Below are 16235 nucleotides of genomic sequence, written 5' to 3'. Positions count from 1 at the left end.
ACCCGGGGCCCAGACGTCAGTCAGACTCCTGCCCATCATGATTAAGCTTGGGTATATCCCATACATGGATCATCCAAGCAAAGCACTGGAAAATGGACATTGTCTTGTCTGAACATCCATTTTTGGGAAGAGGATAATCCAGCCCGCCCACTGGCTTCCTATTTGAGGCCCCAGGGTGGGTTTTATTCCTTAATTATTTGATTAGATACCTACACCTTCGTGAAACAACTGACGGGCATGGGCACACAAACAGAGAAGGTGGGGTCAAAAGAATTTTTTAAAAAAAAATTGTACTCAGTCTCTAGCATAAAGCTGATGAGTATCCCATCCATGGATTATCCTCGCAGTGCCCTGAAAATAGAAATTCACACACGACAACATCTGTTCTACTAACAGCAGAAAAAATACTCTCTTGCTCTTGAGCAGAGAGAAATTTGCTCTGAATCAGTGGATAGTGACAAGGAAAGAAGTTAGATTAACTTGTACAAAACTACTCTTGCTTGCTACTGTATAAAAAAAAGATTAAATTTTCATAGAGAACATTACAGTATAGTTCAATAATCCACTAGTTCAGGTTAATTTGTTCAATAATTATGGAATGCATATCATTATTGTAATAGTCTCATATTTACATCATTTCAAACTTTAAAACAATCTATCAATTTACCAGGAAAAAAAGGATATTCAATATTTCCAAGGTTAGTGCTAATATCAGTTACACATTATTAGGCTGATTTTCTAATAAAGATCCATGGAGAAAATCTATCTTTGCGGTTGTTCAGTGTCAATGACAACTTTTTATGGCATAATCTAACACAGATAAGGAACTAGTTTAGGAATTCCAGATAATAAATTTCCATGTCTTAACAAATATGGAATTTTAGAGGCAGCAATAGGTAGCAAACATAACACAAACCAGACAGCTAATGCTTAGCTTGAATAAAGTGTCAATTAGGGAAAAGTAGAGTTTTTCCCAGAACTTGCAGGTTATAATTATGAACCACTGTTTTCTACATGAATGTTACATGGTAAAGAGTATAAAATTGATCCTCAAAGAAACAAGGGTTGCAATTCTTGCCAGTGTTACAGAGGAGTGAAATAACTCTCAAGTTGAATCCAGAGACAGCTCACTTCTGCATTTTCTGAGTTTTGTTATTCCAATCCTTAGTTCAAATTAACACAAATGTGTTACTAAAGGGTTGAAAATGTGGGAAATTGTTTCAATAAAATTGTTGAAGAAGATTGCACAAGAGTTTATTTGTATTTATTAATATGCATCTATAGATGTATAAGATGATTTACTAGTGAACTCATGAAGCTATTAATTTGAAATAATATGAAACAATGCAAGTAGAAATGTTTCTTAAATTATATAAACCAATTTCTGAGTTTGATTCATTTCAGCACATTTGTCAAAATACTAGAACTTATTGGTGGGGTGGGTGCCAAAATAGAAGATAAGTTTACAAGATAAATTAAAATATCTGGGTACAGTCTAAAGCTCCAAATTATAAACATAGTAGGTTTATTTCTAAATGAGATCTACATTAGATCGGATTTACTCCAGTTTGTAGAGAGATTAAATATAATACCAAAATCTTCTATTAAAGAAATGTTATAATGGAAAATGTTTCTGGCATAACTACAAAATATGCACATGTAACAATATGTCAGCTACTATAAAAGAAAAGACATTTTCAGAATTTCTTATAGCAAGAGTAAGGTCTATAAGTACATTAAAAAGAGAAAGTGCTAAAGAATGTTCTTTGGTATTGACATATACCACATGTGAACTCAGCTCCTTTGAGTCTAGGTCAGTGTTGGCAAACCTTTTTGGCACTGAGTGCCAAAACGGGAGCACGCGCAGGGGGGAGCACCAGAAACTGGAAGAGCAGCTCCTCAGCGTGCATGCACATGCCAGGAAGCTGACCTTCTGATTTCTGGTGCATGCATGCATGTATGCGTGCACAAAGACCAGTTGGCACGCCAGAAACCAGAAGCTCAGCTTCCCGGCATGCACATGCACGCCAGGGAGCTGCTCTTCCGGTTTCTGGTGCTTCCACACATGCAGAGACCAGCTCCCACACGTGCAAAGACCAGCTGGCCATGTGCGTGCCAGAACCTGGAAAAGCAACGGGCGATGGCTGGCGTGCCCAGAGAGATGGCTCTATGTGCCACTTCCGGCACGTGTGCCATAGGTTCAACATCATGGGTCTGTCCATGGTTAACATTGGTTTCATTTCAAAATTCAAAGTTGGGTTGTGCATGCTTAATACTTGGATGGAAGACTATCAGGAAATCCTAAAACATTTGGGTATCCTAGGAGTTCAAGAAAACAGAGGAAGAAATAAAATTAATCTACTTTGTGGTATATGTCCGTGAAATCACCAGAAGTTTGTTTCAAAAGAGATTTTATTTTTGATTGAAGGGGTTAAGTCACAAACTGTTAAAATTATTGAAAATAGCAATAGCACTTTGACATATATACTACTTCACAGCCCTCTCTAAGTGGTTTACAGAGTCATTTTACCCACCTCAGAAGGATGGAAGGTTGAGTCAACCTTTTATCCTGGTGAGATTCAAACTGCCAAATTGCAGGCAGCTGACAGGCAGCCGAAATAGCCTGCAGTACTGCACTCTAACCATTGTGCCACCACTGCTCATGTAGAGGAGAATGGAAAATTGGGGCAAAAAAAAAACCCTCTTCCAAATTTTTAGTAAGCTAAAAGTGAGTTGTAAAGCAAAGACAGAAAGACAAATTTTATGAGATTTCTAATTATTGTCTTTTTTGTACTATATTCTTCTACCAATCTGTTTGTTTATTGAACATATAAACAAATGCTCCCCATTTCAAATATATAACTCTGTCCAATATTACAATATTAATATTTTAATACAACATGAAAATGATAAATACATATAAAAAGATGAGACCCATGCAGCAGACCATAACAATGGTCAACATAACCAGGAGATGGATTCGCTCACATACAGGAAGCAGGATGTCAGTGCTATCTCCTTTTAGATGAAAAGCAGAATAAAATGGTTGTGTATGGACCTATATGCAGAGACAGCCAGAAGCAATTTATGAAGCAACCATGTAAGCCTAGCAGAAAAGGAAAATTTACTGATGGATAGACAAATACTCTTGAACATTTTCTTGTGTGTTGCAAGTACTTCTTTCAAAAGATTTACACAGCCATACAGTGACATTCAGAATGAAATGTTTAGGGAAATGATTCCTATATTTTCTCTTAGAGACATTTAAAGATTTAACATGTCCTCCTTTATATTATAATAATTTTTCTTCTTCTTCTCCCCTCCCTGTGCTTTACAGGGTGATACAATTGTTTCCTGTGATTCTTATGGTGTATTGAAACTATGGGATGTTCGGAGGGGAGTCCCAATGGTCTCCATTGATGCTGGTCCGCACCCTTGCAACCAGGTGGCTTTTGATCCTTCCGGTAAGATCTTTCTTGACACAGGAGATATCAGGGACAAAGGTTGTAGCAAGGCCATTTGTCTGCTGTGCTGGATTTATTAAGAGTTTTAGAAACCTAATTAGATGTACTTTTACTATTTTCTTGTACATATGTACAAAAGACTTGAGAAGTGAAAAAGAAACGAACATAAAACGTTGCAAAATAACTGCAAATTTTGTGGCTTAATTGTGCCTTATGAAAAAAGGCTTTCTTTTATTGAATCTCCTCATTTAATTTGAATGAAAGATTCTAACTTTCTGAGAAATGATAGTAATTGCTCTATTTATTTTGAATGTATAACTCAGGGGTAGTCAACCTTTTTATACCTACTGCTCACTTTTATATCTCTGTTAGTAGCAAAATTTTCTAACCACCCACCGGTTCCACAGTAATGGTGATTTATAAAGTATATCATCACCTGTGCATGCCTCTCGCGTATCATGGGTTGGGTTTGGGGGAGGGGCGCTGGCTATCAGCTCTGCTTGTCTGTTACAGCTGGGTGGTGTGGGGGAAGATGCGCAAGCTATTCTGGGACGAGGCTCTTTTTTTTTGCAGTCACATTATAGCTCCATTTAGTTTCACTTATGTAACGTGAACTAAACTTATGCGCAGGCGATACAAATAGTATATTTTCAGAAATTTAAATTGTCACGGGGAATTTTATGAAAACCAAATGAAAATGTTTTCAAATAATGCTATGAAAATTTTTTAAAAAGTCAATTAAATTAAAAAAAAGAAAGTGCTTCAATATCGGACAAAACTCCTACCGTCCACCATAAAAGCTGGAACGCCCACTAGTGGGTGGTAGGGACCAGGTTGACTACCACTGGTATAACTAATTGCAGAACTGAAGTAGATTAAAACAATTGAAACACTAATATAAAAACATAAAGCGTCCATGACAGATAATAAAATCCACAGATAGGTAAGAAGTTATTTCTTTATTATTTGTGGGTGAGCATTTTAAGCAAAAAACATTTTTAATGCTTTTAGAGAAGGGAAGAATGGTGTTTTTCATCCCATGCAGCCTCTCTTTGAAGCAAGCAAAAAATCTCTGGTCTTCTTCCTAAAGAGTTGTTATATTTCCCTTTTTTAAAATTGAATGAATCTTATCCTTAAAAATAAGGTTATTTTCTTCTTTCCTTCCTTTCTTTCTTTAAGCAAATGTTCCCTTTACAAACTAAGTACTGTGCTTTCTTCTTATAATAAGTGCATTCAGCTTAGTTTCATAAAATGATTGTCCTGATTTATACAGGCCCTTGGCTTTTCTGCTTATTAGAATAAAGCTAGAAAGTGGAATTTGCATTTTACCAATTGGCCTTCAGTCATTGAATCAGCAGCTGGAGCTAATGTTGAATAATAATGCAATGCTTGATTTCTAATACTCCAAAACACACACTATTTTATGCAGCTCAGAGAAACACAATCACAAAAGCCATTAAAAACTGAATGCATCTTCTTCATTTTGTCAGTGGGGGTTATCCTTCTGTTTTCTAAAGTCCTAAGGTTTGCAGGAGTTACATTTGCCTACTGAACAACATTTTACTAGCCCTGTTTTGAGCCAGCAGTGTACAGCCGCTACCAAAAAAGCTAATACAATCCTGGTGGCAACTCCAAAACAGTGTGCAGGGGCATAGCTGTGATGTCGTGTGAGACCTGGGTTGTATAAACAGAGGCATAGAATCAAGATCATATGAAGTATTAGTATCGCTTTATAAAACCGTAGTAAGACCACACCTGGAATACTGCAACCAATTTTGGTCATCATACTACAAAAAAGATGTTGAGACTTTGGAAAAAGTTCAGAGAAAAGCAACTAAGATGATCAAAGGCCTGGAGACTAAAACATATGAAGAATGGCTGCAGGATTTGGCTTTGGCTAGTCTAAAGAAAAGAATTAAGAGTGACATGACAGCAGTATTCCAGTACTTGAGGGGGTGCCACAACGAAAAGAGGGTCAAATTATTCTCCAAAGTACCAGAGAGCAGGACAAGAAATAATGGTTAACTAATCAAAGAGAGAAGCAACCTGGAATTAAGGAGAAACTTCCTAACAGTGAGGACAATTAACCAATGGAACAATTAGCCTCCAGAAATCGTGGGCGCGCCATCACTGGATGTTTTCAAAAAGAGTCTAGAATCTAGACAGTCACTTATCTGAAATATTATAGGTTCTCCTGTCTGATCAGGGGGCTGGATTAGAGGACCTCCAAGGTTCTTTCCAGCTCTATTCATTCTATTCTAAATGTATATATTTCAACTACCATACTGAGGGTGTAGGTATGGGTACATAAGGATAAGATTTCCAGTACAAACATGTTTTATGATATTTTTAAAAAATGTCAAAAAAAGATAAATTAAAGTTGGACAAAACTATTCAGAATGCCTTGAGCAGGGATTGAACTAGAAGATCTTCATAGTTCCTTCTAGCCATATCATTCTATGATTTTATGAAACTATATCTGGCTTTTAAAAAAACATACATATTTTTATTATCGCTTCTAATGGTGAAATCTCATGTATCTGTTTTTCAAATATAAGGGTTTTTTAAAATTCATGTTGGGTTTTTTTTTCAAGAAAGCAGGTAATTGAATTGTAGCCTAAATGATATTGATATTCAAGTCCTCCGCAAAAAATACTTAGTACCGGTAATCCTTAATTTGCAACCACAATTGAGCTGCTAAGTGAAACATTTGTTAAGTGAGTTTTACCCCATTTTATGACCTTTCTTGTTAAATGAATCACTGCAGTTGTTAGTAAGATCATTGTTAAGTGAATCTGGCTTCCCATCGTCAGAAGGTCACAAAAGTGATCACATCACCCCAGAACCCTGCAACTGTTATAAATATGAGTCAATTGCCAAGCATCTGAATTTTGATAATGTGATCATGGAGATGCTGAAATAGTCATAAGTGTGAAAAATGATCATAAGTCTCTTTTTGCCATTGTAACTTTGAACGTTCACTAAATGAACGCTACCTGTAAGCCGAGGACTACTTGTATTTTAATAAAAGTTTTCTGTTTATACAATAAAATGTAAAACAACTTTGCTTTTATAATTAATTTAAATCCTTACTTCTAAATACCAAACTCCTTTTAAACATAACTGTTCTTCAGATAATATAGATTATATTTATTTTTGCTAATTTGTCTTTCTGGGAGGAATCCATTTTGGTCTGAGTGTATATAATCGTTCAAAATTTTCTTAGTTTGTTGGCGATAATAGTAGCGAATATTTTATAATCTACATTTAACAGAAAGATTGGTCTATAGTTTTATATCATTCTGGGATCTGTATCCCCCTTTGGGATTAGCGAAATTAGTGTTTCCCTCCAAGTATCTGGCATTTTAGCTGATGTTAATATCTCATTAAATAAATCAACCATTATTGGTCCTATTTGTTCTTCTATTGCCTTATAGAATTCTGATGGGAAACCATCAAGGCCTGGTGTTTTATTACTTTTCTGGGATCTAACTGCTTGATTTAATTCCATCATAGTGTTATTTATTATTTATTTATTTATTTATTATTTAAATTTGTACACCGCCCTTCTCCCGAAGGACTCAGGGCGGTTCACAGCCAAGTAAAAATACACAATACACTATAAATACAATTAAAATACAATTAAAAAACTTATTTAAATTGGCCAAAATTAAAATTTGGAGATAAAACCCATTAAAAACCCATAACTTAAAAAACTAACCCAGTCCAGCGCAGATAAATAAGTAAGTTTTAAGCTCATGAAAGGTTGGAGGTCCGGAAGTTGACGAAGTCCTGGGGAGTTCGTTCCAGAGGGCGGAGCCCCACAGAGAAGGCCTTCCTGGGTGTCGCCAGACGACACTGTCGCTACCGACGGCACCCTGAGGAGTCCTCTCTGTGAGAGCGCACGGGTCGGTGAGAGGTATTCGGTAGCAGCAGGCGGTCCCGTAAGTAACCCGGCCCTATGCCATGGAGCGCTTTAAAGACGCTCACCAACACCTTGAAGCGCACCGGAAGGCCACAGGTAGCCAGTGCAGCCTGCGCAGGATAGGTGTCACCGGGAGCCACGAGGGCTCCTCTATCACCCGCGCAGCTGCATTCTGGACCAACTGCAGCCTCCGGATGCCCTTCAAGGGGAGCCCCATGTAGAGAGCATTGCAGTAGTCCAGACGAGACGTCACAAGGGCGTGAGTGACTGTGCACAAGGCATCCCGGTCTAGAAAGGGGCGCAACTGGCGCACTAGGCGAACTTGGTGGAAAGCTCTCCTGGAGACGGCCGTCAAATGGTCTTCAAAAGACAGCCGTGCATCCAGGAGAACGCCCAAATTGCGCACCCTCTCCATCGGGGCCAATGACTCGCTCCCGACAGTCAGCCGCGGACTCAGCTGACTGTACCGGGATGCCGGCATCCACAGCCACTCCGTCTTGGAGGGATTGAGCTTGAGCCTGTTTCTCCCCATCCAGACCCGTACGGCTTCCAAACACCGGGACAGCACTTCGATAGCTTCATTGGGGTGGCCCGGTGTGGAAAAGTACAGCTGGGTGTCATCAGCGTACAGCTGGTACCTCACACCGAAGCCACTGATGATCTCACCCAGCGGCTTCATATAGATGTTGAACAGAAGGGCGAGAGATCGACCCCGCGGCACCCACAAGTGAGGCGCCGGGTGGGCCTCTGCCCGTCAACACCGTCTGCGACCGGTCGGAGAGATAGGAGGAGAACCACCGATAAACGGTGCCTCCCACTCCCAATCCTCCAACCGGCGCAGCAGGATACCATGGTCGATGGTATCAAAAGCCGCTGAGAGGTCTAATAGGACCAGGGCAGAGGAACAACCCCTATCCCTGGCCCTCCAGAGATCATCCACCAACGCGACCAAAGCCGTCTCAGTGCTGTAACGGGTTGGAAGCCGGACTGAACGGGTCCAGATAGACAGTTTCCTCCAGGTGCAGGAAACTGATATGCCACCATATTTCTACAACCTTCGCCAAGCGGGTTGGAGACCGGACGATAATTACCTAAAACAGCCGGGTCCAGGAAGGCTTCTTGAGGAGGGGCTCACCACCGCCTCTTTCAAGGCGGCCGGAAAGACTCCTCCAACAAGGAAGCACTGTGATCCCCTGAGCCAGCCTCGTGTCACCTCCTGAGTGGCCAGCACCAGCCAGGAGGGGCACGGGTCCAGTAAACACGTGGTGGCATTCAATCTACCCAGCAACCTGTCCATGTCCTCGGGAGTCACAGGGTCAAACTCATCCCAAACAACATCACCAAGACCGCCCTCAGATACCCCGTCTGAATCACCACAATTTTGGTCCAGACCGTCCCTAAGCTGAACGATTTTATTGTATAGATAACCGTTAAACTCCTCAGCACGTCCCCGCAACAGGTCATCCCGCTCCCCCTGGTGAAGGAGGGAGCGGGTCACCCGAAACAGGGCAGCTGGGCGGTTATCTGCCGACGCAATGAGGGAGGAGGCGTAGCAACGTCTCGCTTCCCTCAGTGCCACTAGGTAGGTCCTAGTATAGGATCTAACTAGTGTCCGATCAGCCTCTGAACGGCTGGACCTCCAGGAACTCTCTAGGCGTCTTCTCCGGCGTTTCATCCCCCTCAGCTCCTCGGAGAACCAAGGAGCCGGTTGGGATCTGCGCCGGGTCAGAGGCCGCAAAGGCCTCTTAGTCAGCATTTCTTTCAATTTGTCTTTTATTTCTCGAGTTCTTTTTTCCCTTCGATAGTCCCTAATCTGATCCTCATCTATTTTTTCTTTCTTATAGAGATCTTCAAAATATTTATGTGCAATCTCTTTTTTCTTTTCTATTGTATGTTTTCTCCATTTTCATCTTGTAATTGATAGATGGTTCTTTTCTCTCTCTCTCTTTTTTGAGTTTATAAGAGAGCCATCTTCCTGGTTTATTTGCTTGTTCAAAGTGTATTTGTTTGGTTGCTTTCAGGTTTCTAATCAGTTCTTCCTGTTCAACAAAATTGAGTTTGTGTTTATAAAGAATCAGTTGTTCTTGTAGTTGGGAGTTTAATGGGTTATTCTGTAAATTAGTCTCTAATTTTTTGATTGTTTGAAGTAGATTATTTTGTTGGGCGGCTCAGCTGGGATCGTCAGAGGTTTTTAAAAGCATTTTTTTACAACTTCTTCAGCTGTTTGGGGAACAAACAGGGTGAACTTGAATTATTAATACATGAAGGTAGATATGATATAGTTGGAATCACTGAAACTTGGTGGGATGAAATTTGGTGAGATGAACTGGAACATACTGATAGAAGGATACAAACTGTTCAAAAAAACTAGACCCCATAAAAGAGGAGGTGGGGTTGCACTATGTGTAAAAGACCACTATATTGCTATAGAAATGCACGAAACCAAAGACAAAAACCTCCGCATATGGGTCAATATGCAAGAAAAAAAGAACGACATTGCCATAGGTACACTACAGGCCATCCAACCAATCAGAAAAAATAGATGTACTTTTTGCTAACTAATTAACAAATACAGTAGTAATGGACATCAACTGGAAAACAAATTCTTCACTAAGTGAGAAATAAATAGGTTCCTGACAGGGGTGAAATCTACTTACATTCCCTACTGGTTAGCAAATGTGTGTGCGCCATCATCTTCGCATGCACAAAGCCTTCTGCGCATGTGCAGAGGTTTAAAATGTCACAAAAAAGCAATGTCATGATGTCCACATAGGTGGGCACAGGGATGAAATCTACTTACCTTCCTTACCGGTTCAGAAGTGCACATGCTATTTTTTTTTTTTTTTATTGAAAGAGTTTTAAAAAAACAAAAACATTTTTCCCCCTTTTCCCCCCCTCCCTCCCAAAAAAAAACAAAACACCCCCCTCCCTCCCCCACCCCCCGGCTTCCCGGGTCAATCACAAGGTAAAGTCCAATCCAAATAACCACATCCAAAGCTTTTCGTCTCCCAACCCCCTCCCCATTACATAAAATAACTTTCTAATTATTCAAAGGCAATCTGATATTTCTTAATCTGATATCTGTTTTGTAGATAATCAATCCATTTTTTCCATTCAATTAAATATCTTTCCTGCGTATTGTCTTTTAAAAACGCTGAGATTTTAGCCATCTCAGCCAAATTAATAACTTTCAATATCCATTCTTCTATTGTAGGTATCTCTTCTTTCTTCCAGTATTGTCCAATCAACAGTCTTGCTGCTGTTATTAAGTTCAAAATCAATTTAGTCTCAATCCCTGTACAATCCATTATAATTCCCAAAAGGAAAAATTGTGGCAGGAACTTTATCTTCTTCTTCAGTACATTTTGAATAATCCACCAAATTCTTATCCAAAAGACCTTAATTTTCTTGCAAGTCCACCAAATATGAAAATATGTAGCATCATCACAATCACACCTCCAACATTTCGCTTGGATATTAGGATACATACATGATAATTTTTTGGGATCTAAATGCCATCTATAAAACATCTTATAAAAATTTTCCTTAAAATCTGTGCTTGTGTAAACTTAACGTTTCTAACCCAGATTTTCTCCCATGTTTCCAACATTATTGGTTCCTGAATATTCTGTGCCCATTTTATCATACAATCCTTTACCAAATCCTTTTCCGAATCTATTTCAAGCAACACATTATACAATCTCTTTATATGCTCCTGGGTCTGATTTCTAATTTGCTTTATTAAATTTTCCTCCTTTGCATTATACCAATTTTTGATCTTCTTTCCATCTAGCACTTATTTGCCCATATTGAAACCAAGTATAATTCCTCCTTCTTCATTTAATACCTGTAATGATTTTAATTGCAATCTACCTCCTTCAGCATACAAAAGTTCTTTATATGTAATCATTTCCTGTTTCTGTTCTATATTTATATTCTCTATTGCATGTCTAGGGCTCGCCCATATAGGAATCTTGTAATCTAATTTATAGGAATATTTATTCCAGACCAAAAGAGCACTTCTCAACACATGATTCTTAAAAGCCCTATCCACTTTTTTCCATAAAATAAGTACGCATCCCATCCATATAACAAGTCATAACCTTCTATATTCAAAGTTCTTTCCTCTGTTAAGTTAAACCAGTCACTTATTACTGAAAGGGTTACTGCTTCATAATATAGTTTAAAGTTAGGCATTCTTAAACCACCTCTTTCCCGTGAATCCTGTATTATTTTCATTTTAACCTCGCCTTTTTACCCTGCCATATAAATTTATTAATCCCACTCTGCCAATCTTCCAAATTTTTATCCTTTTAATTATAGGTATCATCTGGAACAGAAACAAAATCTAGGTAACACATTCATTTTAATAGCCGCAATCCTTCCCAATAGGGATAACTGCAATTTCTTCCAGCCACTCATATCATTCTGAACTTTTTGCCATAGCAAGTCATAATTATTCTTATAAAGTTTCTTGTTCGATGAGCTAATATAGACCCCTAAATATTTAACCTTTTTTACTACCTCAAATCCTGTCATTTCCTCTAGTTTTTGTTTCTGTTGTATAGACATATTTTTAATTATCACTTTTGTTTTATTCTGATTTATTTTAAATCCTGATACCTTTCCATATTTATCAATTACTTCCAACAAAATCTACTTGAATTTATAGGATTCATTAACGTAACCACTACATCATCTGCAAAAGCTCTAACTTTGTACTCATATTGTCTAATCTTAATTCCTCTATTTTCATTAATTCTCGTATTTTATCTAATAATGGTTCCAGAGTCAAAACAAACAATAATGGTGATAAGGGACATCCCTGTCTTGTTCCTTTCGCAATCTTAATAACTTCTGTCAAACTACCATTTACTATAATCTGTGCTGTTTGCTCTCCATAAATCGCTTTAATTATTCTAATAAAACAGTCTCCAAATTGCATTTTCTCTATTAATTTAAATAAAAAATCCCAATGCAATCGATCAAAGGCTTTCTCTGCATCCAAAAAAATAAGTGCCGCTTGAAGTATTCTTCTTTTCCAAATATTCCAATATATTAATAATCTGTCTAACATTATTCCTCATCTGCCTCCCTTTTATAAAACCAGATTGATCAGTATGAATTCTTTGTTGTAAAACTAACATTAATCTATTTGCTATTATTTTTACAAAAATCTTATAATCATTATTTAAAAGTGAAATCGGCCTATAGTTACCAGGTTTAGAGCAGTCTTGCTCCTCTTCGGTATCAGTGAAATAAAAGATGTTTTCCATGACGGGGTATTCCCACCCTAATTGTATCTGATTAAATAATTCTTTAAGTGGGCCTAATATTTCATCCTGTGTTTTTTATAATAAGTTGCTGTAAGACCATCTGTACCAGGGTTTTCCCATTTTAATTGTTTAATTGCCTCCACTATTTCTCCAGTAGCTATCGGCCGTTCAGCTCCTCCTCTGTTCTAATGTTAGAATATTCACCTTATAATCTTTCAAATAATCATAAATGTCCCTATCCAATATTTTGTCTTTTGTATATAGTGCAGTATAAAATTCTGAGAATGCCTTTTAATTTTATCCTGTTGGTATATCTCTTTACCTTTATATTCTATTTTTGTATGACACGTGCTTTCTGTTTCTTCCTTAAATTATATGCCAACCATCTCCCAGGTTTATTTGCATTACAAAAGGTATTATGTTTAGCATATTGTATATTCGTTGCCACCTGGTCTGCCATTAACATATTAAATTGACTCTGTAATATTTTTATAGCCTCTTTAAGTTTATGATCTTGTGGGTTTTGAATTAATAACTGTTGCTTCCTTTGAATTTCTTCTTCCAAATATCTACGCTGCCTTTGTTTATTATTCCTTTGCCTGTTGTCCAAATAAAATCAATATCCTCTAATAAACGCTTTGCTCGCTTCCCACACAGTTCCTATAGGTGTCCCTTTGTACATATTAAAATCAAAAAATTCTTTTAACTGTTTCTTACAATAAGTTACATTATCCTCATATCTAAACAGATTTTCATTCAACCTCCATGTTCTACCACCTTTTTTCCCTTGTAATAATTCCATCCATACTGGGCTATGGTCAGTTAAACACCTCGAAATATCTTCGCTTTTCTTCACCCTAGAAAGCAAGTCATTAGAAATTAAAATAAAATCAATGCGTGAAAAGATTGATGCCTATCAGAAAAAAGTAAAATCTCTCTCATCTGGATTCCGTAACCTCCATATATCTCTAAACTCAAAGTCTTCCATCATTTCAAAAAAGGATTTTGGTAATTTTGCATGTATAGGTATCTTCTTGGAGGAGGTTCTCTTATCCCTTCTTGTATCAATTACTCCATTCCAGTCTCCTAATAAAATAAACGAACTATAATCCCAGAGGGTCAACCTCTCATGTAACATTTTGTAAAACTTTTCTTGTTGCTGATTAGGTGCATAAATACCTATCAACAAAGTCTTTTTTGCATCTATCACCAGTTCAATAGCAATAAATCTTCCTTGAATATCTGCCTCAATTAGCTTAGCTGGTATATCCTTCCTGATATATACAACAATTCCATGCTTCTTTTCCAAAGTTGATGCAACAAAATGGTTACCCAATTTTGAATTAATTAAATATTTTTGGTCTGATAATTTTATATGTGTCTCTTGCAAACAAATCACATCATTTTTAAATTGTTTCAAGTAGTGAAATATTTTCCTTCTTTTCTGAGCTGAATTCAAGCCATTAACATTCCATGACAAAATTCTATTTGCCATTACTGGCCTCCTGAAGCTTTGAAGCAGACAACGGAAGCTCCTCCTCCCGTATCTTCCGTCTAGCTCCTCCCACAGCTTCCATAATGGGATCCTGACTTTTACTTTGAGACTGTTGCTCTTCTTTACGCTTAAGGGCTCCTCTTGTCACCCTTTGCTCTTGTGGTTCCTCTAATACTGGCAGCAATAAAGGCTCTTGGGTCACCACGCCTTCTTGAGTCTCTTGAAGTTTTTCTATCACTTATTTCGACTTTCAAAACTGTAGAAAGAAAATCCTTTGCCTTTAAAACCGTGTCAATTCTATATCTCCTTCCTTGATAGAATAGTGTCAGTCCAACTGGCACCTCCCATCTAAATTGAATCTGATGTTTTTTAAGTTCTTATGTAAAAAAAGCAAATTCCTTCCTGTCTCTTAACATCTTTGAAGGAATCTCTTTCAACACCTTCAACTCCTGTTCTCCAATTTTTAAAGTTGTCTGATATGAAACTTGCAGAATTTGATTTCTCATAGTCCTTTTCACAAAATAAACCACAATGTCCCGAGGAAGCTTTCTCTGTCTTGCAATCCAAGAATTAACTCTATATATTTTATCAATTTGGTAAGCTACCTCTTGGGGGTCCGCTTCAATAAATTCAGCCAATGCTTCTGATATAATTTTTCTTAAGTCTTCTCCACGCTCTTCTCGCATACCACGAATTCTAAGAGCTCCTTCCATAAGTTTATATTGTAATATCACAACCTGATCTTCATTTTGATCCACTTTTTTCTGAACACCTTTCATTTCGCCTTCTAAAAACTTATTGGACTGAGAGATCTGTCGCATTTCGACTTCGAATCCTTCAATTTTTTTACTCAGTCCTTGAACTGCCATAAGAATATCTTCTCTTATTTTTGCATTAAAATTCTCCATCATCTCTTTTGCCTATCTTCAGAAAGTTTTAATTGTTCTTTCAATATTTTCCTCAAGACTTGGTTCAGATCCCTTCTTCCAGAAGGCTTTAAAGGTTTAGCTGCCATTCTGTCTTCAAAAGAATCAGGAATTCAAAGTTAATAACTCTCCTTCCTCCTTTCAGTATAAAAAACTCCGCTTGTAACAATCCACAAGTAACGCTGCTTCATCGTACTAAAAATTTTACTTTCACTTTTAGACGCCATTTTAAAAGTCAATTAATCAAAGACAAAGAAAGGTTTCAAATTTCAAAAAGGGAGTCGGTACTTGCCGTGCTGATTCTGCATCAAAGATTGAACGCTTGTGAAATTCCCGTCTGCTTGGAATATCAATCAATTTAATAAGTCCTCTAGAGCAGAAGCGACATTCCTCTCCTTTTCCCTGATAAAAACAGGGGCGTGCTGAAGTTGGAAGGAGTGGAATTCGGTGGGGTCATAAATCCAGGAAAATTCGCTCTTGAGAGCAAACCCCCTGTCAGACCTGCCACTCTTCCACAATTCTGATAACCTCTTTCACCCAGAGATTATGCTAAGCTCAGTGAACAGTGATTTATTTTCTGTTTCACTGACTTTTACAATCTTCTAACACGGAGTGCTCTGTTTGAGCACCCAGCAGGAGGGTGACGTCACTGGAGCCCGAAGTGCACATGCTAGACGCGCAACACATGCACGCACAGACCTTCTGTGCATGTGCAGAATTTAAAATGTCACAAAAAAGCAATGTCATATCTGCGTGGGTTGGCAAAGGGGTGAAATCTACTTACCTTCCTTACTGGTTCAGAAGTGCACACACCGCATGTGTATCACATGCGCGCACAGACCTTCTGCGCATGTGCAAAAACTTCTGCGCATGCACAGAAGGTAAAAAATACATTTTTAAATTTTAAATGTTAAAAACAGGAAGTAATGACACCTGGGCAGGTGGGCGGAGCTTTGCTTCGCCATCGCTACCGGATCGCCGAACCACCAGCCACAATCACTATTGGATTGCATGATCCAGTCCAATCTGGAAGCATTTCACCCCTGGGTGGGCAGAGCCTCCCACAGCTGCCACTACTGGTTCGCCGAGGCCGGATAGAACCGGCTGAATTTCATCCGTGGTTCCTGACCAATCTACCAGACAACTTTG

General features: G+C 38.3%; 1 protein-coding gene across 1 annotated transcript in view; it reads left to right on the top strand.

Annotated features, from left to right (window-relative positions):
• SPAG16 (sperm associated antigen 16) overlaps positions 1-16235 on the top strand; it is a 428424-nt gene that overhangs the window by 333224 nt on the left and 78965 nt on the right. Inside the window, exon 15 of the mRNA XM_058186100.1 lies at positions 3338-3464. Coding sequence (XP_058042083.1) covers positions 3338-3464 — 127 coding nt within the window. The remainder of the gene's footprint in view (positions 1-3337; positions 3465-16235) is intronic.

This window comes from Ahaetulla prasina, chromosome 1 (assembly GCF_028640845.1).
Source record: "Ahaetulla prasina isolate Xishuangbanna chromosome 1, ASM2864084v1, whole genome shotgun sequence".
NCBI lineage: Eukaryota > Metazoa > Chordata > Lepidosauria > Squamata > Colubridae > Ahaetulla > Ahaetulla prasina.
Note: the sequence above shows the minus strand (reverse complement) of the source record. Positions and strands in the feature narration are given on the sequence as shown.